Raw genomic sequence first — 24,741 nt, 5'->3', positions numbered from 1 at the left:
ATAACTTGTTAAAAGAAAAGAGAATTTGGATTTCATTTTCAAATAGGTTTTTGGTGGTTGGGCTTCACTACAGTAACTCCTCACTTAACCTTGTAGTTCTGTTCGTGAAAAATGCAACTTTAAGTGAAACAATCTTAAAGAAATCCAATTGTCCCATAATTTAATGTAAATGCTGGGGGTTAGGTTCCAAGAAATTTTTTGGGGGGCAGACAAAAGGCATCGTACTGTATACTGTATGGTACTGTACTCTACTGTGGTTGGGAAGTGCCCCTGGCTTACCCCACACCGGCACAGCCCGCTGCAGGCAAGGACGCTAGGAAGCACCTTTGCAGCAGGAGCGGCAGCTTCCCAGGAGAACAGGCTTGGATTTTGTTGGGAATGCTCCAGGCCCGCCTCTTCCTGTCCCCGCTCCACTCCAGGCCCACCTCCTCCCACCCCCACTCCACCTCCTCTCCGGAGCACGCCACATCCCTCCCCCTCAAAGTCCTAAGCGCTGCCAAACAGCTGTTTGGCGGTGCTTAGGACTTTGTGGAAGGTAGGGGGAGGAGCGGAGACGCAGTGCTTCCCGCAGTGCTCCTGCCCCTCTCTCCCAGAAAGTCCTAAGCACAAAGTGCTGGGAGGGAGGGGGAAGAGAAGGGAAGCCCCGTGTCTCCACTCCTCCCTCTCCCTCCCAGAAAGTCCTAAGAACTGCCAAACAGCTGTTTAGCGGCATTTAGGATTTTCTGGGAGGAAGAGGGAGGAGCAGAGACTCAGTGTTTCTCCGCTTCTGCCCCTCTCTCCCAGAAAGTCCTAAGCGCTGCTAAACAGCTGTTTGGCGGGTGCTTAGGACTTTCTGGGAGGGACGGGGAGGAGTGGAGACGCGGGGCTTCCCTTCTCTTCCCCCTCCCTCCCCGAAAGTCCTAAGCGCCACCAAACAGCTGTTTGATGGTGGGGGAAGCCTGGGAGGGAGGGGGAGGAGGCAGAGAAGCAGAACTTTTGCAATGCTCCCTTGTAAAGTCGCTGCTCTTCCATGGAATCTTACAAGCAGGCAGCCAAACGATGTTATAAGGGAGCATTGCACAACTTTAAACGAGCATGTTTCCTAATTGAGCAGGGACGTAACATTGAAACAACGTTAAGTGGGACAACGTTAAATGAGGAGTTACTGTACTTATATTTACAGCTACATCCCCCAACTGTTTAATTCCCCCTGAACTCTGCCGTGTTCATTTGTGCAAAAGCTACTTTTAACTTCACACTCTTTCCTTAAATCACTTACTTATTTTCCATTTCTCAGCTGAATTCTTTCAGCATCTCTAAACTTATTTTTTAATGTTTTTTTCCACTTGTTTCTTAATGTAGTACACTTTGCTTGCAAAGCTGTGCTCACTAAATACAGTCCTTGAAGGATGGCTGCATTTTACTTTGGATTGATGCAGATAGGCAACAGATACTGTTTTCTACCTGACCTTTCAGGAATTGTTTCCATTTAGTTTATTTCCCTCTTTACAACTTTCATTTGCTTTTTATGCTTTTTACACTCATCCCTTAAGTTGGCACATTTCATTTGTAAAGTTTTAGCCACTAGAAATAATCCATGTGAAACTTCTGCCTTGATTCGGGTTTTCTTTGCCTTAAGGAAAAAAGAAACTAAGTACTACTTTTTCATGGCTGCCAATGGGTCCTATTTTTTAACATTTCAGTGGCCTCTTCAACAGACCTCTGCTGTGCTCTGCCAAGCATTCTTTTACATAGGTACTTAAAGGACCTCTCTAATGTCCATTTTTATTTTGTTTTTAACATGCCTCGTTAGACTGCACAGCATATGTCTTATATATCTCTTTGTGCTCTTCCAGCCCATTCTTTTCTCTCTCAAAATTTCCCTCGTAATGGTTAACTGTTTTACTTCTCTACACAGGGCTTTTATTTCCAGGATTAGTTCCTGCAATAACAAGCTTTTTGCTTCTTTTTTCTGCATTTTTTGTTTAGCACTATTCGTTGACGTTCCTTTTCCACCCAGTCTCCCCCAGTACCTCTCTGGGAAATCCGTAAGGTTTGCCCTTAGATTTAACCTACTACTCCAGTGCCCAGGAAGCCAACTCAGATTTAAAACCTTCCAATGCCATTGCTAAACTGATGGGTTGTGATCCTTGACAGTAGAGCTATCTGTATAATAAACTGTATGTTCCCTGCTCCAGATGAATTGATCCGATCTGAGTCCCAGCACCACTATGTTGGGGTGGCCTCTGAGACATCTTCCATTCAGTTCCCCCAGAACTCATTTTGACTCTCATCTTGACGCTCGGGTTCCTTTATTTGACATACAGAAAAGCTTCGCTGAGTTGATTAGACTTGAACGTAGAGGGTGGGTACAGGATATACCACACATCCAGAGTTACACAGAAGCCTCCTTCCTTTATATACCTTTACACACTACATTGCATCAAATGTTTTGGGATTGGCTTGGTCACTTTGCTGGAACTACTCCCTGCACAACATGCTCTGTCCATTCACTGCTCATGTACAACTCACTTTTTACCTCATCTTTATGTTCCCGACTTATCGTATTCATTGTTATCTTGTCCACTGTAAATGGTTCCCTGTGTGTTGCTCCCCTATCTTAGCTAGTAAAGACATTCTGTTTCCATTCCAACCTCCTGATCCATTTACCTGCCTAATCCTGTCTCCCAAGAAATGAGGCCTCACCCGTGTCCAATTACTGATGTCAAGCCAAGCCTACATACCTGAATTCAGAGGGTTGTGCATGGAGCATTTTCCCCTTGAAGCACAGCTATCATATATACTTCAGAATTGAAATATTTTTTTGTTTTTATTTTAAATTGCCGTGCAGTTTACCAAACATTTCCTTGATTCTGTGCTGAAGAGAGGTCCCTTCTGATTGGTTTTCTAATTCAGTGAAATGGAGAAGTCACGTATTCTTGCAGTTTGCTTCACAAGATGAAGGAAATGTTCAAAAGATGGGTGTGAGGATGGAGATGCTGTTTAATAACATATTTGTAAATCTCCTTCCAAAACTCCAATTCTCACTACTGTACTTTGTATTTTTAGTTACTTCCTCAGCACAGAAGATTTACCAAGACGGCGACACTTATATAGGTATGTTTTTTAGTCCTTTCATAGAGATCATTTTCCAGTTATTCCTCTATGAATGAGGTCATTACAGAAACTGGATTGTGCCCATCATTACTGACATTGTTTATTCTCCGATTGAATCTAAGGAATAAATATGAGCATGTCACCAAGTGGGAAAGGAGTTTGCAACCAAATTTGAAATGCTTGAAATTTGAGCATTTCCTCATTTCATTGCCAGTTAGAAATTGGTCCCATGCTAAAGCAAATGGCACATTAAAATGGAAACATTTTCAAACAAAATTGTTATGCACTGCAAAAAGTTGCATCATTGCATACATTTGTATTTTTCACAGTCCTGTTTGTATGGAAATCTAACCAAACCACAGAAGTGCTGGTACTTGAAAACAGGCAGAACAAAATTGCTGAACATTTGTGAATGTTTTTCTGCAATGTCCTGTGGCTCCAGTATGTTCTCAATGGTGATATAGTAGGTAAACAATGGTTAGCTTATGTACATGGTATCTATAGTACAGCTAATAAATGCATTGCCGTGTGGGAAGGAGAAAGGAGTAAAAAATAATAATTCCATCCTAGAAAATGCTTGTTTCAATTGCCAAGAGGCTTTAGAATCCAGCCTTATTTTTTCTCATAGAAGATTTCTAAGCACTGGAAAATGCAAATTTATTAATTCTCACACCCTGGGCCGGAGGGAAGTATTATTATCCCCATTTTACAGATGAGGAAACGGAGGCACATACTGACAGTTAAGTTTGTTGTATTCCTCTCCCCTAACATCCTTCCATCATCCCATCTTGTGGTATGTTATCCTGCCTTGGAAGCATCCACAATGAAGGGAAGGCGGGCAGGGGCAGTGCTAGCTTCATTTGATACGAGATTGTCAGTATATTTACATCCTGCGGTATGATGTAATGGTTTTTTCTCTCAGGCGGGGAAGAGACTACAACAAACTGACTTACCGGTAATTTAATTCTTAAACCTCTGTATTTGCCCGCTGCTCTTCACACAGCTTTGTGAGGAGCTAGGCTACTTTCAGCATTTTTTAATTAAATAAATCATGCTGAGTCTGTTTGGGCGTGAATAAAACTCAGTGTGAAAGCTCAGTTCAGGGAGAATTCTTCACAGGAAACAGTGGCACGATTCACATTGCTTCCACCTTGCCGTACCCCACTAGCCTTTAAAGGTGGCTCATGTAGTGAACTGTCAAGGACAGAGCCTCGACTTATGTAAATTGTCATAGCCCATTGAAGCCAACGGAGCTATGACAGTTTATATTGGCTGAGGATCTGGCCCTCAGTTTGTGAATTCTGAGTTAGTGAGTCACACTGGGATTCCGTTCATGAAGAAAAGTGTGAGCTGGAGAGAACACAGGAACAGGAGCCAGGGACAACTGTGTGATGACCCTAGCTCTGCCACTGACCGTTCCTGTGGTCTTCAGCAAGTCACACAGCTACCCTGCTTCAGTTTTGCTACCTGTGAAATGGAATAATAATCTTGAAATGCCTCACGGAGGTGTTCTGAGGATCAGTTAGGTAATGTTTGTAAAGCATTTTGAAGTTGCAAAGTGCTATAGACATTCTAAGTATTATTTATTATTTGTTAATAAATGGTTATTTAGCCTTTAACCAGCATGGTGCTCTTGAGCACACACACAGGCCAAATTGTATACTTCAAAAACAAAGCTGGCAAAACATGATCTTTTCTTTCTACCTGAATGTTGTGGTTAACACTCCACGACCCACTCTTTGAATGTGATGGGAGAGGATTGTCTATGTGGTAGCCACTAGCAAGTCAGAAAAACTGCCTCTTAAAGAAAAGATCTCTAGTTCTCCTTTGTCTGCAATAAACATCATCTAGCACAGAAATAATCCCTAGTTTCATGTCTATTCCCTGAATTAAAATGTGTTGTTTATATTGAAAGTTCAGTTGCATCCATCATTTTCTGGAAAGCTGTAGCATCTAACATAATCACCTGCCTTGCACAAAAGCCATCAATACCCTTTAATATCTTTTCAGTTCTGGTAACTCCTGCCCCCACCCAAAACCCCAACAATTTAGCAATTTAGAATGCCTAGTCTCTTAGTAAAGCTGAACGAGTTATATTCTTTTTTTCCGGTGCAATGAAGTTAAAAAAACATTGTTTCAAGATAACCCTCGGTCAATTGACCTTCATGTACATGTATTAACTTTTTCAGTGCAAGCACAAATGGAAACTTCAACAGGCAGTGTCTGTCCTGTGATTTGATTGAAAACTGTACTTATTTCAGTGCGTCATTCAGTCACAACATGGAGTACTTCTTACTGACCTGTGAAGGTAGGTGTATTTTATTATTAAGGATAGATTTTAGAGCAGGCAATAACCAAGCTCAGTATGTACCTTCAAACTGCGACCAGCAGCACAAAGGTCTGTTGCCTTCAAATAATCCGTTTTGCTTGATGATTTAAAAAACACATTTAAAGGGGGGAAAAGTCTTAATCCTAATTGAGGGCAATGGTTCTCTCTAATTCAGGCTTCAGTGATTTCCTTGTTCCACTGTAGTGTGTTATATTGTGACATAATGAATTTAGTGACTATGGGTAAAATTTCCAGAAGTGCCCAAATCCCATTTTCTAAAGTGACTTGGGCACTAAAGAGACTAAATTCCATTGATTTTCAATAGATTTAGGCTCCTGATTTCAATGGTAGTTAGGCACCTAACCTGCTTAAGAGCTTTTGAAAAGCCCACTAGAAGCCTCCCTGCATCTTTATGCCCTAATTACCTTTGAAAATCTGGCCTTAAATACTCAAGTTACTTTTAAAAATGGGGCTTAGGCTCCTACATCACTTATGTGCTTTTGAAATTTTACCCAGCCTTTTGAACACAGAGTTTTGAGTATTATTATCAAACATGGGTGAATATAGCACTACAGTTGCGCATGGGGGATTTTCGTTTGACTTTAATAATGTTCTGTGTACTCAATACCATTGAATTACCTTTTTAAAGACATATTAGGAATAAATGCAGAACTCTCTAACTTTCTAATGCAGTCACCACTTAGTTCTACCAAATTACATATAAACGTAGGGCCAGATTGCAGGGCCCTTACTCACCTTGGTGAGCAATTACTCACACGAGTAATCCCACTGAAGTGAATGGGGCTGCTCAGTTGAGTAAGTGCTCACCAAAATGAGGAAGGATTTCACGATCTGGCTCCTCACTTTTTACTGTGGTTGCAGAGTGAAAAAGGTTCTTAATTCTGAGGAGTTTGTAATCCTATAGTAAATACGCAAGGACTAAGGGCCTGGTTTGCAAAACCTCAGGCACCAGTGACCATCATGGTACATGCAAATTTTGTGTGTGTGTGTGTGTGTGTGTGTGTGTGTGTGTAAATATCCAGTTTGTGGGCACAGTCATGATGTAATTGTCCAAATGCAGTTAGGTGCCTTTTTTTTTATGTCAGCAAGCTCTCAGTCAGGATGTGAATTGCTCCTTGTCTGACTGTAAAGCACTTCTTATGAGCCAAGAATTGCCATGTTATAATCAACTCCAAGGACAAAGAAGAAGTATTGAGGATGCTACATGAGGAAATAACCAGAAGCAATGTGATGAAACTGAGAAAGGGAATAGTCAGAGGGAATATCAGGCAGAACTTCCTGAGAGATATATCAGGCTGTGGAGTATTCTACCCAGGGAAGTTGTATAGGCCCCATCATTTGGGACATTTGTCACAGGAGACTAGATAAAACATTAGAAAATGCCCTGTAGGGAGCATCTCCGCACTATCGGTGTGGTGAACTAAGTGGCCTCAGGGATAATTTCCACTTGTAATTTCTGTGAATCTATAACAATGGAAGATGTTTACACTGAAGTATAATTGACTGGAAAACGTAGAGTAGTACAGTAAATATTACCATGTTGATCAGGTTTGTCTTTGGACAAGGAAAGCTGTGTACATTTTTTTTAAAGTATCAGTTTCAAGACAGGCTGTCAGTAATTGCTGATAACATTGCCCATTTCCCCTTTTCTAAGAGGCTAAATGTTTTAATACAATTAGAAGCACATGCGAATAACAAGATTATGGTTCTTATCAACCCCTAAGTGGTGATAAATTCCTACTGCATTAGAGCCAATCTACAATACGGCTGCTGTAATTCTTTGAGAGATTTATATAATTTATTAGAATATACGTCCCTACAGTCATAAATTAGCCAAGTACAAAAGATAATCACTTTCAGCTAAACAGCTCTGGACCAGCGCCACAGCTGGTTCAAATCATCATAACTCTATTTACTTCAGTGGAGTTGTGCGGATGGACACCCACTGAGGATCTCTCCCTCTGAGTTCTAATTGTACAGTACTATATTCTCAAAATGTAATCTCAGTTTAAATGCAAACGTCAATCCACCCTTAACTATGGGATCACTACTGACATCTCTATAATGAGACAGACTGGGAAAATATATGCATATAAGGCCTGGTCTACACTAGGACTTTAATTCGAATTTAGCAGCGTTAATTCGAACTAACCGCTCAACCGTCCACACCAGGAAGCCATTTAATTTGAACTAGAGGGCTCTTTAGTTCGAATTCGGTACTCCACCCCGACAGGTGGAGTAACGCTAAATTCGACATGGCTAGCTCGAATTAGGCTAGGTGTGGATGCAAATCAAACTTAGTAGCTCCGGGAGCTATCCCACAGTGCACCACTCTGTTGACGCTCTGGACAGCAGTCGGAGCTTGGATTCTCTGACCAGCCACACAGGAAATGACCCGGGAAAATTTGAATTCATTTTCCTGTCTGGGCACTTTGAACCTGACGTCCTGGCTGGACATCGGGGCGAGCTCCGCAGCACCTGCAACGATGCAGAGCTCTCCAGCAGAGGAGTCCGGCCAATCCAAGAATAGAAAGAGGTCCCCAGCATGGACAGACCGGGAAGTCCTGGATCTGATCGGTGTGTGGGGCGAGGAGTCTGTGCTGTCGGAGCTGCGCTCCAGCAAGCGGAATGCAAAGACCTTCGAGAAGGTCTCCAAAGCAATGATAGAGAAAGGATACAGCCAGGATGCAATGCAGTGCCGCGTGAAAATCAAGGACCTGAGACAAGGCTACCAAAAAGTCAGAGCGGCAAACGGACGCTCCGGAGCCCTGCCCCAGACATGCCGCTTCTACGAGGCACTGCATGCCATTCTAGGTGGGTCTGCCACCACTGCCCCACCAGTGACCGTGGACTCAGTGGATGGCATAGTGTACCTGGACAGTTCCTCCTCGATGTTCGCCGATGGGGAAGATGAGGAAGGGTCTGTGGAGGACGGCGCAGGCGACAGCGCTTACAATACCGCTTTCCCCGACAGCCAGGATCTCTTCATCACCTTCACAGAGATCCCCTACCAACCCTCCCCGGCCGTTAACCCGGACTCAGAATCAGGGGAAGGATCAGGCGGTAAGTGCTATAAACATGTAAACATTTATTTTTTATAAAACAGGTATAAAAAAATAGAAATACTATATATAAAATTTTCAATGAAAAACTATATGAAAAGTAGGTCCACACATATAGGGATTGAACAATAATCCTCCAGGGACAATTCAAGAAAGGTCTCATTTAGGTCCTCGAAAAGCCTCCGCAGGAGGTTCCTGGGGAGAGGTGCCTTGTTGGGTGCTCCGTGGAAGCACACTCTTCCGTGCCAGGACATCCTTATGTAGATGGGAATCATCGCCTCCACGAGCATGGCCGCATATGGTCCTGGTCTCTGCAGGGCTTCCCTTAGCATCCGCTCTTTGTGACTCCGAGGGACCCGCATCAGGGTGATCTCGTTCATGAAATGCTGCATCTAATTAGGGCAATTAGTGTATTGTTACTGTTGTGAATGGTTGACTTTTACTTTGCATAACAATGACCCTCGCTTAACAGCCACGTGTTGTAGGCCACATAGGAAAAGCATACATTGATCTTTCCCGTGCACTGGCGGGAGTGGCTGGAAAAGGGTCAGAGTATATGATTTCCAGATTGCCTTTAGCGGGAGGGCACAGCTATCCATTAACTGATAAGCAGAATGTACTGTAAGGCTTACCAGGACTGTCTGCTAGACGGATTCATCTGTCTCTCCCCACTTGTCCGCTCTCCTGTGCAATGCCGCAGCCAATGAGAGCGTATTCCGAAATCTCGAACTTGTCCTGAGATCTCGTGAGACTTGTTGCCCTGTATGGTCTTGTTCAGAGAAACTGACTAGACTGTGTTCACTGTTCGCAAACATGTATCTGTTCAAGGAAATCAGTTACTTTTCCCATCACACAGCTGCGGCTCTTTCCCGGACTGCCCCGGCATCCCCCTCGCAGAGGCTGGCGCAGATTAGGCGGCGAAAGAAAAAGACTAGGGACGAGATGTTCGCGGAACTGATGGCCTGCTCCAGAGCCGAGGCGGCAGAGCAGAGACAGTGGAGGGAGACCCTATGTCAACAGCATCGCACACACAGCGAACGGGAGGACAGGTGGCGGCAGGAAGACCAGCAGGCGACTCAAACGCTGCTTGGGCTAATGAGGGAGCAAACGGACATGCTCCGGCGCCTTGTTGATGTTCTGCAGGACCGCAGGCAGGAGGACAGAGCCCCCCTGCAGTGTATCTGCAACCGCCCTCCCCCGCCAAGAAGTCCTGCCCCCCCCCCCCCCCACCCAAAAGTACAAGACGGAGGGGCGGTAGGGGCCGTGAGAACTGTCACTGCACCACTGCATAGCGCTAATGTACCACACACCTCTCACGCTATAAATTTGTAGAAGTGCTTCCCTTACAGGCTCACCCAGTCCCAAATCCAAGTTTCATCCCCCCACTGTGTATTAGATTATTAAAAGCTGTTTGCTGTTATTCACTGTTTCGGTCACGTCTTTCGTGTCAGAGGATTTTTTTGTGTATGGGGGGGGGAGGGGATTTATAATTGCACGGTATAGCCTACATTACCAGGGTACAGACTTGGGGCCATGATCAACTGCAGGGCACACACACACTGCAGTCAGTAGGCACCAGGGTCACTCTGTGTGGTGTATGCTGCCCCGGGTCATTCTGTGATGTGTATGCTTGTCCAGGGTCCTAGCGCCTGCCACCCCCTTAATGTTAAGGCACGCTGCCCTTACCATGAACTTCCACCGTAGCAACGAGCCTCTCCGCTGCCCTGAGCCCCAACAAGAGCCCTCATCCACGGACAGATACTCACCCTTCCCCCACACCCCTCACCCCTTCCTACGCCCAAACCCACAGCCCAATGCCGTCATCCAAACCCCTATCCAAAGAAGGCACCACTCGCCCCTTCCTGCAAACCCACCCCTTCCTGCAATCCCTCCCCTTCATGCACAACCACTTGCAACCGTCCCCCACCCCAGAGACCTATGTAGGAGCAGGAGGATGTCATTCCTCTATGGAACAAGCGGTCTGTACATCAATGCACACCGTGCCCAGCACAGTATGCGTCCATGTTTCAGCAACTGAACAGAAATGCAAAGTAAAACAAAGATTTATTAATAATGAGTGTAACAATTAATTTGCTTTAAAACGTGCTTTGGAAGTGGGGGAAACTTTGAGAACGGGGTATGTAACCGCAGATTGAAATCGACACATACAGACACAGGCCCAGGGTCAGTTTCTCTTGAAAGCAAGTGGAGAGTCATAGGTTACCCTGCTCTCCGAGGAAACTTGCTTTCAAAGCCTCCCGGATACACAGCGCTTCCCGCTGGGATATTCTCTCGGCACGGGTGTCTGGCTGAGCGTAAACTGCAGCCAGGCGATTTGCCTCAACCTCCCATCCGGACAAAAAGGTCTCGCCCGTGCTCTCACAGAGATTGTGTAGCACACAGCAAGCAGCAATAACTACGGGGATATTCTTTTCGCTGATGTCCGAGCAAGTCAGTAAGCTCCACCATCTCCCCTTGAGACGTCCGAAAGCACACTCCACCACCATTCTGCACTTGCTCAGCCGGTAGTTGAAGAGTTCCTTCTCTCTGTCCAAGGCGCCTGTATAGGGCTTCATGAGCCAGGGCATTAGCGGGTAGGCTGGGTCCCCGAGGATCACTGTAGGCATCTGCACATCCCCAACCGTTATTTTGTGGTCCGGGAAGAAAGTACCTGCCTGGAGGTGTTTAAACAGACCAGAGTTCCTGAACACACGCGCGTCATGAACCTTGCCCGCCCACCCAACGAAGATGTTGGTAAAACGTCCCCTATGGTCTACCAGTGCTTGCAGCACCATTGAAAAGTAGCCCTTTCGGTTAATGTACTCGCTGGCCTGGTGGGCTGGTGCCAGGATAGGGATGTGAGTTCCATCTATAGCCCCACCGCAGTTTGGGAATCCCATCGCGGCGAAGCCATCTATGATGTCCTGGATGTTTCCAAGAGTCACTACCTTTGAGAGAAGTTGCTCAACGATTGCGTGGGCTACTTCAATCACAGCAACCCCCACGGTAGATTTGCCCACGCCAAAGTGGTTCGCTACTGACCGGTAGCTGTCTGGCGTTGCAAGTTTCCAGAGGGCTATGGCCACTCGCTTCTGCACACTCAGGGCTGCTCGCATCCGGGTGTCCTGGCGCTTCAGGGCAGGGGACAGCAAGTCACAGAGTTCAAGGAAAGTGCCCTTACGCATCCTGAAGTTCCGCAGCCACTGTGATTCATCCCAGACCTGCAGCACTATGCGGTCCCACCAGTCCGTGCTTGTTTCCCGGGCCCAGAATCGCCATTCCACACCATGAACTTGACCCATTGCCACCATGATCTCCACTGTGCGGCGTACCCTGCTTTGTGAGAGGTCTGCGCCACTCTGTGAATTCCTGTCCTCACCGCGCTGCCGGAGCCTCCTTGCCCGATTTCTCAGCAGCTGACTGTGGAAGAGGTGGACGATAAGGTGCGAGGAGTTGACAACGGCCATAAGTGCAGCGATGATCGCAGCGGGCTCCATGCTCGCAGTGCTGTGGCGTACGCGCTGTAACTGACAAGAGAAGGGCGCGAACAGATTTCCCGCCGGAGCTTTCAGGGAGGGAGGGCGTGATTGACGGTTCAATGACAACAGTTACCCAAAAGCACCCTCGACACATTTTTCCCCCAGGAGGCATTGGGAGCTCTACCCAGCATTCCAATGGGCAGCGGGGACTGCGGGAACTGTGGGATAGCTTCCCACAGTGCACCGCTTCCAAAGTCGACGCCAGCCCCGTTACTGTGGACTCAGAAATTCGAATTAGTGTATTTACTGTGGATACACAAATTCGACTTCATAAGGTCGAATCCACAAATTCGACTTAAGTAGATTCGAAATAGTCTTGTAGTGTAGACAAGGCCTAAGAAAAGACAAGGGTCCTGATTTGGCTTTCCCATACATCGGTTGTAGATCAATGTCACTCCACTGACGTCAGTGGAGTTATTCCTGGTTCACACTATTGGAAGGGAAAGGCGTATCAGGCCCTTTATTTTCAACCAGCATACAAGGAAAACATTGTTTTGCAGCAGGTATGGGCAAAATATCAACAATGAGGCTGTCTAACATATGCTGAATATGTGGAGGCATTTCATAATTTAAGCTTTTTCTTTTGCAGTGTATCCATCTTCATTACACTTCATATTAAGTGGTCTTTATTTGCCTTTCACTCACAGTGGTGAAAATTGAAAATAACTCTCGCAGAAGTCAGTGGAACAACACTAGTGTAAAACTGGTGTAAGTTAGAGGAGAACCAAGCCCCTTCTGTTTTATGAGTTGGAATAATATGAGAATTCTTTTTTCATGGTTCTTTGTCATGCTTAGCATGAATCTGGCCCCGCTTTGGTATCCAAAATTTTTTTTATTGCTGCTGGATAGCTCAGACCCAGGGGTTTTGGAAGGAACGTCCTGATAAGTAAGTAGCCATACCGCCCTGTGTGACCACATACAAACATAGCCAACACAGACATAAAACTACGGAAATGAGCATGTTGGAGGAGCACTGCCTTTCCCCTAGTAGAGAGCTTTGAGGCTGACTCTGCAGCCAGCCATTTTTGAAGAAGAATGCAAGCGTCTTTCTAATGTCTTTGCCTGTCTACGCTTTCCATGCTCCAGACATTTCCATGTTCCAGTTCTCTGCATTACGCTAGTCACAATATGTTGCACTTGTCTACATATATCTGTGACTAGTGATCAGTGGCTCTGTTGTTCCTTTGCACTACAGTGCAAGGGCTGTTAAAAGTCCGTTGGTGGCGTGCAGGGCTAAGGCAGGCTCCCTGCCTGCCCTGACTCCGCACAGCTCCCGGAAGCAGCTAGCACGTCCCTGCAGCCCCTAGCCACCGGGGCAATAAGGGGGACTCCGTGCACTGCCCCCTCCCCCAGTGCTGGCTCTGCAGCTCCCATTGGCCGGGAACTGCGGCCCTGGGAGCTGCGGAGGCAGCACCTGCAGGTGTGGGCAACGTACAGAGCCCCCTGGCCGCTGCACCTAGGAGCCGGATGTGCCAGCTGCTTTGGGGAGTTGTGCCCAGCAAGGGCAGGAAGACCCTCCCTTAGTCCCGCTGCGCCACCCAGCTGGAGCCCACACCCCAAACCACTTCCCACACCCAAACCCCCTGCCCCAGGTTGGAACCCTTTCCCAGAGCCTGTATCTTGCACCCCCAGCCCCCTGCCACACCCAAAGTCCCTCCCAGAGCCCACACCCCCTCCTGCACCCAAACCCCCACCCCAGGTCGAAACACCCCCCCACATTCCTGGAGACCGCACCCCCTCCCACATCTCAACCCCAGGCCTGAGCCCCCTCCCACACCCAAACTCCCTCCCGGAGCCCACACCCCGCACCCTCACCCACACCCCAACCACCCACCCCAGCTCTGAGCCCCTCTTGCACCCCAAGCAGCTCATCCCCAGCTCCACCCCCAAGCCTCCAGCTGGAGCCCGCACCCTCTCCTGCACCCCATCCTCTAACCCAGCCCTGTGCATGCTCCTGCACTCTGAACCCCTCAGCTCCAGCCCTCCTCCACCCCAAATCCCTCATCCCTAGACCCACCCCAGAGCCTGCACTTGCAACCAGAGCCCTCACCCCCTCCTGCAACCCAGCCCAGAGCCTCTGAACACCTGATTTCTGGCCCCACCCCAGAGCCTGCACCCCCAGCCGGAACCGTCACCCCCTCCCGAACCCCAAACTCCTGCTCCAGCCTAGTGAAACTGAGTGAGGGTGGGGGAAAGTGAGCAACGGAGGGGGGGGATGGAGTGAGTAGGGGCGGGGCCTCAGAGAAGGGTTGGAGAAGGGGCAGGGCCTTTGGGGCAGGGACCAGGGGAAGTGTGTTCGGTTTTGTGCGATTAGAAAGATGGCAACCCTAGTTCTCCTGTTGGAATCGGTAATCCACCTCCCCGAGAGGTGGCAGCTCTTGCAGGTTGACAGAAGAATTCTCCCATCCGCCTAGTACTGTCTACACAGAGACTTAGATTGGCTTGACAGCGCCACTCCTGGATTTTTCACACCCCAACCGACATAGTTAAACTGACCTAGTTTTCTAGTGTAGACCAGGCCTCAGTCACACTCTCTGACCCCTTTAATGTAAACACACAAACAGTATGGATGAGGGGGAGGGGTTCAAATTGCATTTAAATTGCTCATTGTGGTGATGGTATTTTCTCCCCTAGAATGTGCTGTGAAAACTCAACAGCTGTATAAGCCGGGGAAAGTGCTTGTGTACAATGAAGAAAATGAAAGGCATAAAAATGACAAGGCTTGGCTAAAGAAAGCAAGTTATTTTTGGTCTCTGTAATGGGCTCCATGCTGCGAGGTGCTGAGCCGCCTGACCCCAATCCAGGAGAGCACTTAAGCACATGCTTTACTTTACTCTCATGAATAGTCCCATGCACCTTGCAGCATCAAGCCCTGTCAAAGGATATCCCTGTAGCCACACTCCCTGCCACTGGTCAAAGGATCCTTCCCTCACTCATTACCTTAACCTAATGGCATTGCTAAAGGACCAATGTAATTAAGATTGTGCATGATGCTGGGAGGGAGGGAGGGATGCACAGCCTGTTTTGGTTGCATAGCAAATTGTATACTTCTCCATCAATTTACATCAACAGGCTTGATTCTGGTGTCTTCTCTCCGACAAAAATCCCTTGGAAGGCAATGGGATGTTGCCAAAGTAAGGACAGTGGGATCCAGCCCAGTACATTTTGGGAGGCAGGATCTTCCCCACAAAAGGTTAATGTTTGATATTCCAGAAACAAGATTAATTGTGAGGGAGACCTATGGCGCACGCATACATTATTGCCAATTAATACATGATCAAAATTATATGGATGCATGCAGTTCATGAAACACTTAGCAGCCCTCAAATCAAAGCACTCTATAATCATACATTATCATGAAGGAATTCAATAATTTATTTAAAGATGACACAAAGAAAATTGATAGATAGAAGGGTGGGGAAACTAAACGCAGGAAAAGCGAAAGCTATTGTATTTTGCTCAGAAATGTTTTTGTGGTTGGTAATCACTCCTTAGCCACTGGAGTACAAAATAGCCTATTATTTATTACGGGTACAATCAGTGGATAGGGAAAAAAAGTCATCTTGCCTTATGAGAGACACAATACCACCTCACCGTGAGCTAGATCGGCCGCTTTATCTGCCTCCACTGGATACCAAATCCATTCTCCTTTCACAGCATTAATATGTTTGTCTGAAATATTTGCCATTAAGTGTGATCTGTTCCAGCTCTTTTGGAAGACACATCTTATATGATTTCTCTGCTCCCCAACATCTCCTGTGTTGGTATGCTTGAGGGGTAGTTCTTACAGACAAGGCAATGAGAGTGCAGGGAAGAGATGTCAAGAGAAGGTAGACTTGTAGCCAAAAAAAAAAAAGCTCTATCTTCTGATTCAGATGTCATCTCTGCCAACACAGCTGTCACTAAATAGCCTTGGCCTTCTTGCTGTAGGTCAGGAATCACACATGAGAGCAGTGATATCATTCCCACTCTTCTTGGCAAATAAATGTTGCAGATGTAGGACCAGATGCTCAGATCCAACCAAGCTGTGCTTGACACAGGAGCTCAAGGGTTGTGGGAAGCCAGGATACAGCTGGGTGCAAGTGCACGCTAGCTAATACCTGCTTTTCCTAGCCATGTCCCCTACTCCAGTGGCGAGGACGGGGTAGCATTGCAGGGCCGCCCAGAGGGGGGGGCAAAGGGGGCAATTTGCCCCGGGCCCCGGGCTCTGCGGGGGCCCCCAAGAGAAGAGCGGAGGCTCCCGCCTCCGCCCCTCTCTTGGAGCCTCAGCGCATCAAGCGCCGAGTCTCTGGCCGAGCCCCTGAGCCCCGCCCCGATCCGAGCCGCGTAGTGAGGGGGCGGGGCTGGGAGCTCCAACGGGGCCTGAGCCCCGCCCCGCTCAGAGCGGCGTGGGGAGGGGGCGGGGCAGCTGCCTCCGCTCGGCGTGGAGCTCACAGCCCCGCCCCCTCACCACGCGGCTCTGAGCGGGACGGAGCTCAGGCCCCGCCGGAGACGCGCTCGGGGCCGGGGCCAGGGTAAGAGGCTGGGGCTGGGGCTGAGGCTGGGGTGGGGCCGGGACGGGACGGGGAAGCGGGACCTGCCGCCGCCGCCGCCGAAGCGCAGCCCGGTCTTCGGCGGCGGGGGCCCTTCTGTTCCAGGACCCGCCGCCGAAGTGCCCGGAAGGCCCGCGGCGGGGACCCCCCCCCGCCACCGAATTACCGCCGAAGACCGGGCTGCGCTTCGGCGGCGGGTCCCGCTTCGGCGGTAATTCGGCGGCGGGGGGCTCCCGCCGTGGGTCTTCAGGGCACTTTGGCGGCGGGTCCCGGAACGGAAGGGCCCCCCGCCGCCGAAGACCCCGGGCCCCCGGAATCCTCTGGGCGGCCCTGTAGCATTGAAGCCACAATGGCGACCCCACAATGCTGGAGGATGCCTCTAGACATGAGGAATCCTACTGGGGGCGGGGGGCAGTAAAGCTGGTGTTAGAGCTCCTTTGTGCTGCCAGATCACACCAATGAACCAGACCCATAAAGCAGAGAACAGGAGATGTAGAAGCAGAGGACAGGGAATGCATTGCAACATATGGGACTCCCTGGAGAGAGCGATTGACACCAGTGTAGAAGCAGCACTCTCAAATTAATGATACCCTGAATCAAATTCCAAATGACCTTGTCTTAATTGATCATGACATTGAGGCATCTGGTACTATGTTCATCATCATAGCTAGATTATTCTAGTTATATAATATTTATATTGTGGTGTGCCCTTAATCCCCAGTCAGAATCGGAGCCTCATTGTGCTAGGTGTCAAACACACCCAAAGGCAGGGTCTCTGCCCTCAAGGGTTTATAATTTCAGCTCTCGTACCTGCACATTTATACATGTTTACTATTCTGTTCAGGGTCTTATACCATGCCAGGGAATGCACTGTGGTATCTAAGCATCTATCGAAGTTCAGTGGAGCTACACATATGCCTAAACTTACTTGTGTATGTAAGTGTTTACAGGATGGGGGTCTAAGAAGGCAGGTACATATATAGGGCCATAGGGAGGAATATAGTCAAATACTGTAAGGGACCGGGGCGTAGGCAGTTTTGCCTAGCAATCACAGCTGGGTTGGGGTCCACATGTCAAGAACAGTAGTTGGTGAGCAGGGGTTGGAAGAATCATTAGAGCCAGGTTCAATATGCAAGAGTCAGGCATGGGTTGGAGGCCAAAGATGAGGTGAAGTCTGAAGTCACATCAGGCCAGAAGTCTGTGTGGTTGCCTAGACAACATCCTGGGCCTCCTGCCAGGGTTAAATAGTGTGCTTGACCAATCAGAATGGTGCAGGGTATTAGCACTCTGAGTCCTTTGGGCGGTACTTCCTGCAGCACCTACTCTCCACAGTTCTCCCTTGCTGTAGTGTTGTGTGGCACTGTGGGGCTATCAGCCATCTTAGGCCCTACAGATGTGGGTTCTAGTCCACCGGGCCTTACAAAGCCTTACAATTTTCATGCGCATTTGCCATTTTAAAAAATGTATAACTAAAATAAATGCAGACTATCCCCTTCAACTCCCTAGAGCCACCCTCAATTAGCTGATTAATGCCAGAAACCATAGGAGAGGCTACCCACGTCATCCATGCCGAAGTGGCAAAAGAGTAACAGTAAAACCTGGAGGTATATCTATGATTGAATGCAGGTTATTGCTATAATGAGTGAAGATGGTAGAGAAAGTAATTGGGAGCCTTTAGAGGAGCCCCATTGGTAGGACAAATGTTAGACAGAGCGGGGAAAGCGTAAGACTAATGAGTATCTGTTCAGAACATATAGAAGTTATTGTTTAAACCCTATACAGAATATTTGCCATTTTTATGTTTATTAGAATAAAATCTATGTGCTACAAGCTTAACATTTACAGAGTCTCCCTGTAGCTATAAACACTTAAGCTCTTTCAACTGTTTCCTGAGGACTTAATTTATCTTCTTACCTCCCTGTAGGAAGTGCCTAATATGTCATATTTTTAAGGAGCATGCAAACATCTGGAAAGTGGAGCACATAAGTGCGATAGATACTTGCTGTCTCCATTTTTTAAGTTTATGTCTAAGCATTTGAAAAATGTCTTCGTTATTCTGCATTCATTTTATTTTCTTGGCCATTGTTGGAGTCGTCAAAAGCTTTCCCTACCAAGTTGTGCTGACTCAGCTGTTTCAGAACATCCCAATTCCTAGGGCCCAGCCACACTCGAGTTTTAGCCATGTTGTAACTCAGCAATGTCCAGACCATGTTTTAGCAAGTCTGGGCTTACCTGTGTGGACAGGTCCAAAACCATGCTGTGGAATCATTTGATTACATCCCTAAGCTTTACAACATGTAACGTTGGGTTACGACATGGTTAGTTCCTGTTCACATATGTACTGTAAGACCAAGCTGTATTATAACAAGGTTGGAGCACTATCATGTAATGACATGATCCCTTGACATGATACATTTTCCATATAGATGAGCTGAAGGGACATTATTAATCATGCTGTGAAGTCAGTTATGTGTTCTGAGGGCAACTTCAGCAAGATATGTCAGCTTTGCGTTTACACTTGTAAGGATCTGTGTGTCCAGGGATCGGAACCTTGGTAGCTACTGTCATGTTAAAACACAATTGTTGCTAGCTGGGTTCTAGCATGGTTTCTCAGAACAATGTGGACAGAGAATTTTTACTAAGAACTGTACTAGGCAACCTCCCTAGTGAAAAGTTGGATTTGGTCAGGAAAGTGGGCAAGTTAATTGATTATTGTGACAGCATATGCTGCTAACTGAGCATGCCATATTCTGTGAGATGAACCTAGATAGGATTCTGGTAGGCATTAATGTTGTTTGTATGAATTAGGCTCAGAATATGGCACTGGGTAGTCCAGAGGCTTAAAAGACCAGTGATGGTCAAAGGATACGTGTGAGTAGACACAAAATTCACACCATTGCTTGTACTGTCATATATTCTTTGCCAGATGACATTACTGAAAATCAGCTGGCTTCAACTTTCATTTATATTGACCATTAGTATCAGATTAAATTGTGTATGTATTTTCAGTAAGTATGCACATTAATATTGAGCCAATAATTATTAATAATTAGGGCCCTACCAAATTCATGGTCAATTTTGGTTAATTTCATGGTCATAGGATTTAAAAAATCTTAAATTTCATGATATCAGCTATTTAAATCTGAAATTTCATGGTGTTGTAACTATAGGTGTCCTGGCCTAAAAAAGGCTTGGGGGTGGGGGGAGAGTCACAAGGTTATTGTAGGGGCGGTCATGGTATTGCCACACTTACTTTTGCACTGCTACTGGTGACAGCACTGCCTTCAGAGCTGGGCTGGTGGACAGCAGCGGCTGCTGGCTGGGAGCCCAGCTCTGAAGGCAGCACCGCTACCAGCAGCAGTGCAGAAGTAAGGATGGCATGGTATGGTCTGGCCTTATTTCTGCACTGCCTTCAAAGCTGGGCACCTGGCTAACAGCTGCCACTCTCTGGCCACCCAGTGCTAAAGACAGCGCAGAAGTAATGGTGGCAATACCATGACCCCCCTACATTAACCTTCTGATCCTCCCCCCCACAGCTCCCTTTTGGGTCAGGACCCCCAGTTTGGGAAACACTGGTCTCCTCTGTGAAATCTGTATAGTACAGGGTAAAAGTACATAAAAGACCAAAAACGCATCATGGATCATGAATTTGGCAGGGCCCTGTTAATAAGGGATTCAGTGTTGATTGAGTAAGGACCAGGGCCGCCCAGAGGGGGGGGGCAAAGGGGGCAATTTGCCCCGGGCCCTGGGCTCCGCAGGGGCCCCCAAGAGAACAGCGGAGGCTCCCGCCTCCGCCCCTCTCCTGGAGCCTCAGCGCTTGATGTCTCCGGCGGAGCCCCTGAGCCCCACCCCGCTCAGAGCCGCGTGGTCAGGGGGCGGGGCTGGGAGCTCCGGGCTGAGCTCTGCTCCCTCCACTCGGCGTGGAGCTCCCAGCCCTGCCCCCTCACCACGCGGCTCTGAGTGGGACGGAGCTCAGGCCCCGCCGGCCACACGCTGCCGCTGTTCCGGCGAGGCGCTGAGACTCCGGGTGAGGAGGGAGCCGGGGGTAAGAGGCTGGGGCCGGGGGGAAGCGGGACCCGCCGCCGAAGCACAGCCCGGTCTTCGGCGGCGGGGGGCCCCTTCCGTTCCGGGACCCGCCGCCGAAGTGCCCCGAAGACCCGCGGTGGGGACCCCCCCCGCCGCACTTCGGCGGCGGGTCCCGCTTCGGGGGTAATTCGGCGGCGGGGGGCCCCCGCCGCGGGTCTTCGGGGCACTTCGGCGGCGGGTCCCGGAACGGAAGGGGCCCCCGCCGCCGAAGACCCCGGGCCCCCGGAATCCTCTGGGCGGCCCTGGTAAGGACCCCAGGATTTGCTCCAATACTACAAAGATAATTTTCCCCACAGTTTAAGATTTTGCCCTTTTTAGGTGTCAGTGTTTTGCTGTCTCTCTATTTAGCAGTTACAGTTTCAGATTTAAGTTAACCAGGCTTGCATGTATTACTAATAAATGATAAATTAAAACCAATAAAGCATTTGGATTTATTGATGAATTTTACTGTAACAAAGCAACATTTTATGTTAAGCTCCTTTTTATGGATTGAAGCAGATACACCTTATCAGTACATCTTATAATGCTGGGTTTTGCAAGCTTTTTTCCGGAAAGCCAAGTAAACCTCTGAATAATCTGGTTTTTAATATTCAAGTATCTACTCAGAAAAAATATATTAGTTTTAGTGAGTTGCCACCCAGCAAATGCTGAGCTGTAAGATTGTAACAAAAAGTTGCTCAGATACTTTATCCTGCAAGGGTCCCATTTGAAGTGCTGAGTTCCTTGTTTCCCTTTAACCATTGGAACAATTTATCAAGGATCATGGTGGAGTCCCCATCACTGACCATTTTTAATTCAGATTGGATGTTTTTTTCCTAGAAGCTGTGCTCTAGGAATTGTTTGAGGGGGAGATCTAGACCTTGTTACAGAGGCGGTCAGACCAGATGATCACAGTGGTCCCTTCTTGGAATCTATACATCTATACATCTTTAAAGATTCTCTACATTTTACGGTTATCAGGCACTTATTCTTTGACCTTGGGCCATTCACTTCACCTTTTGCTTCAGTTTCTCCATCTTTATTTAGGATAATATTTAGCTACCTGTGTCATAGGGATGTTGTGAGGATTAGTTAGTATTTGTGATTCACTTTGAACATCAAAAGTGCTGTGTAAATGCTAAATATTATGATATAATTCCTCTGTATTTCTCTGCATTGTGGATTACCAAGATACAAGTGTGTAGATGGAAGCTTCCTCCTTTGTAAAATGAATAATACCTTACCTTTTCATTTTGCTTTTGCAACATTAACTCTCCAACCCTCTCAACATCTGGTTGAAGTAGGTAAGTACTGTAACACCCATTTTACAAACTGGGAAACTGAGGGTATGCCTACACTATACGCCGGATCGGCGGGCAGCGATCGATCCAGCGGTGGTCAATTTATCGATCTAGTCTAGACATGATAAATCGATCTCCGAGTGCTCTCCCATTGACTTCTATACTCCACCACCATGAGAGGCGCAGGCGGAGTCGATGGAGGAGTGGCAGCAGTCAACTCACCCGAGTGAAGACACCACGGTAAGTCGATCTAAGTACGTCGACTTCAGCTATGTTATTGACGTAGCTGAAGTTGCATAACTTAGATCGATCCCCCCAGTGTAGACCAGGCCTGAGACACAGAATGAGTAAGTGACTTGTACATGGCCAAACACTAAGTTGACTGTCCTGACCCCATTGCCTTGCTCTGATTACTAGACAGCACTCCAAGGAAGATGCGCATTGACGTTCTGGATCTGATCAGTTATCTGTCAAGGTCAGTAGCCTGTCACCAGTAGTGGAAGGTGCCTAATTACCAGCTTCAAAATTCTTGTAATAACCTGTCCTTAGGGGACATGTCTTCCTAACCCCCTCAGTGGAAGTTTGGCTCATGCCCCGAAGCATGAGAATAATGAAGCTCTTTCTACTCCTTTCCCAGTTCTTTAATCAGATCTTTTAACCTACGCTTTTGGGGCCAGAGCCAGTGTCCATAGAAGTCAATGGAAAGACCTGAGATCAGGCCCTCTGATACCACCTTAGATGCCAAGGTGAAAAGTCTAAGGTTATGTCGACACTGCAATTAAAAATCTGAAGCTGGCCCGTGCCAGCTGACTCGGTCACCTGGGGCTCAGGCTAAGGGGCTATTTAATTGCAGTGTAGACATTAGGGCTTGGGCTACAGAATGGGCTCTAGGACCCTGCAAAGCAGGAGGGTCCCAGAGCTCAGGCTGCAGCCCAAGCCTGAATATCTACAATGCAGTTAAACTGCCCCATAGCCCAAGCCCCACGAGCCTGAGTCAGCTGGCATGGACCAACCGTGAGTCCTAATTGCAGTGTAGACATAAGCTTAGATTGATTTAAGGCTCCTCCGAGTCAGTGGAACCAGTTCTTAATCCAGTATTTTGTATCCAAAACCTAACCGCACTTACTAATGTGTTGTAGTAAGAGCAGGTCTACACTAAGGGCGGGGGTCGAACTAGGGTATGCAAGTTCAGCTACGTGAATAGCGTAGCTGAACTCGAAGTACCCTAGTTCGAACTACTTACCCGTCCAGACGCCGCGGGATCGAAGTCCGCAGCTCCAAGGTCGACTCCGCCACCGCCGTTTGCAGTGGTGGAGTACCAGAGTCGACCGGAGCGCGCGGGGAGTTCAAACTATCGCGTCTAGATTAGACGCGATAGTTCGAACTCTGAGAAGTTGAACTCACCGCGTCGACCCGGCAGGTAAGTGTAGACTAGCCCTAAGCATCTGATAGAAAACTTGTATATCACTGTTTCAGCAATATGGTTCCCTAACGTTAAAATCTGATTGTTTTTAGTAGTTTTTCCTCTAAATCTCAATCTCATTAACATCAGTGAGAGTAATGGTGAAAATGCACAGCTTTGGGGGAGGGGGGGCGGAATATGTTGAGCTTGACATATTTCACACAGCAGCCAAGACTTTAGACAAATTAGAGAAAGCAGTAGGTGGACTGACCTCTTTATCCTCTTCCTGATTTATAATAGAAAGTCGTCTTCATTTTGGAGCATCTGCTGATGCTCTAGATCCCATGCATTCTGAATCTGGACCTGTCCAGTGGGCACAATCACAAAATATGCATAAATTGCTGGACAGACTCTAATTGGGCTTGGCAGAATTCAATTTTTTGAAATAATTTGGCGGATAATATTCATGGTTATTTTCAAGCATTTTTCTATTTTTATCAACTTAAATGGTCACAGTTGTGAGAAATCACGGAGGGTCTGACAATAAGTATTTAATGAGAGTAGATGTTGAGATTTAAAAAGTTAAAGCTTTAAAACCATTAAAACATAAATTTTCAGCCTCACATGTCAAAATATACAAAGTAAATATCTTTAAATCAAACCTTAAGTTCTCAAGCAGCATTTTTATCACTTTGCCTATCTCGAAAGATTTGTTTGTTGGGTTGTGTGTGTATGGCAAAATCAACGTTTACTCGCATTTACCGATACAACTCTAATCCTGCCAAACCGAGTTCTGAGCTGCACGTGTTCAAAGGCATTTAACTGATGTTTATGAGAGAGAAAGGATGGTTTAGTGGTGAGGGCTCTAGCCTGAGTATTAGGGGACATGGATTAGATTCCTGGTTATGACACACACTTTCCGTGTGACTCCAAGGAAGTCACTTAGTGCCTCAGTTTCCCATCTGTAAAATGAGGATAATACTTCTCTAGCTCACAGCGCTGTTGTGAAGCTAAAATCCATTAATGACTGTGAGGTGCTCAGACACTGTGGTAATGTGGGGCATGTAAGTACCCAGATAGATAAATTATAAAAGAGCAGTTCTGTAAGATTCAATGAGTCTTGAATCCCTTAATTGCACAGAAACGTACCTGATAGAAACCCAGCTATTAACATGCAGCCCAAGATTCCGGTAACAAAAGCAGCATGCTGGATGATTAGACCATGCAGTGAAGATTTAACGAGGTTCAGTGGTTGCACCCATCTGTTTTTCGCACACAGCACTGTACAGTGTTTTGCCTCAGTAGCAACTCAATAACCATGCTTTAATTACATAGCCAACTTTAATAACTATGGACCCGATCCTCCAAGATGCTGCATGGTCTTAACTCCCACT

The 24,741-nt window shown here is 47.2% G+C and overlaps 1 protein-coding gene across 8 annotated transcripts in view; it reads left to right on the top strand.

Moving 5' to 3' along the window:
• Positions 1 to 24,741, top strand: part of DPP6 (dipeptidyl peptidase like 6) — an 828,258-nt gene that overhangs the window by 761,354 nt on the left and 42,163 nt on the right. For all 8 annotated transcript variants that reach the window (XM_045003877.1, XM_045003879.1, XM_045003881.1 and 5 more), the window contains 2 exons: positions 3,049 to 3,096; positions 5,286 to 5,404. In XM_045003877.1, the coding sequence (XP_044859812.1) occupies positions 3,049 to 3,096; positions 5,286 to 5,404 (167 nt within the window). The remainder of the gene's footprint in view (positions 1 to 3,048; positions 3,097 to 5,285; positions 5,405 to 24,741) is intronic.

This window comes from Mauremys mutica, chromosome 2 (assembly GCF_020497125.1).
Source record: "Mauremys mutica isolate MM-2020 ecotype Southern chromosome 2, ASM2049712v1, whole genome shotgun sequence".
In the NCBI taxonomy this organism is placed as follows: Eukaryota; Metazoa; Chordata; order Testudines; family Geoemydidae; genus Mauremys; species Mauremys mutica.
Note: the sequence above shows the minus strand (reverse complement) of the source record. Positions and strands in the feature narration are given on the sequence as shown.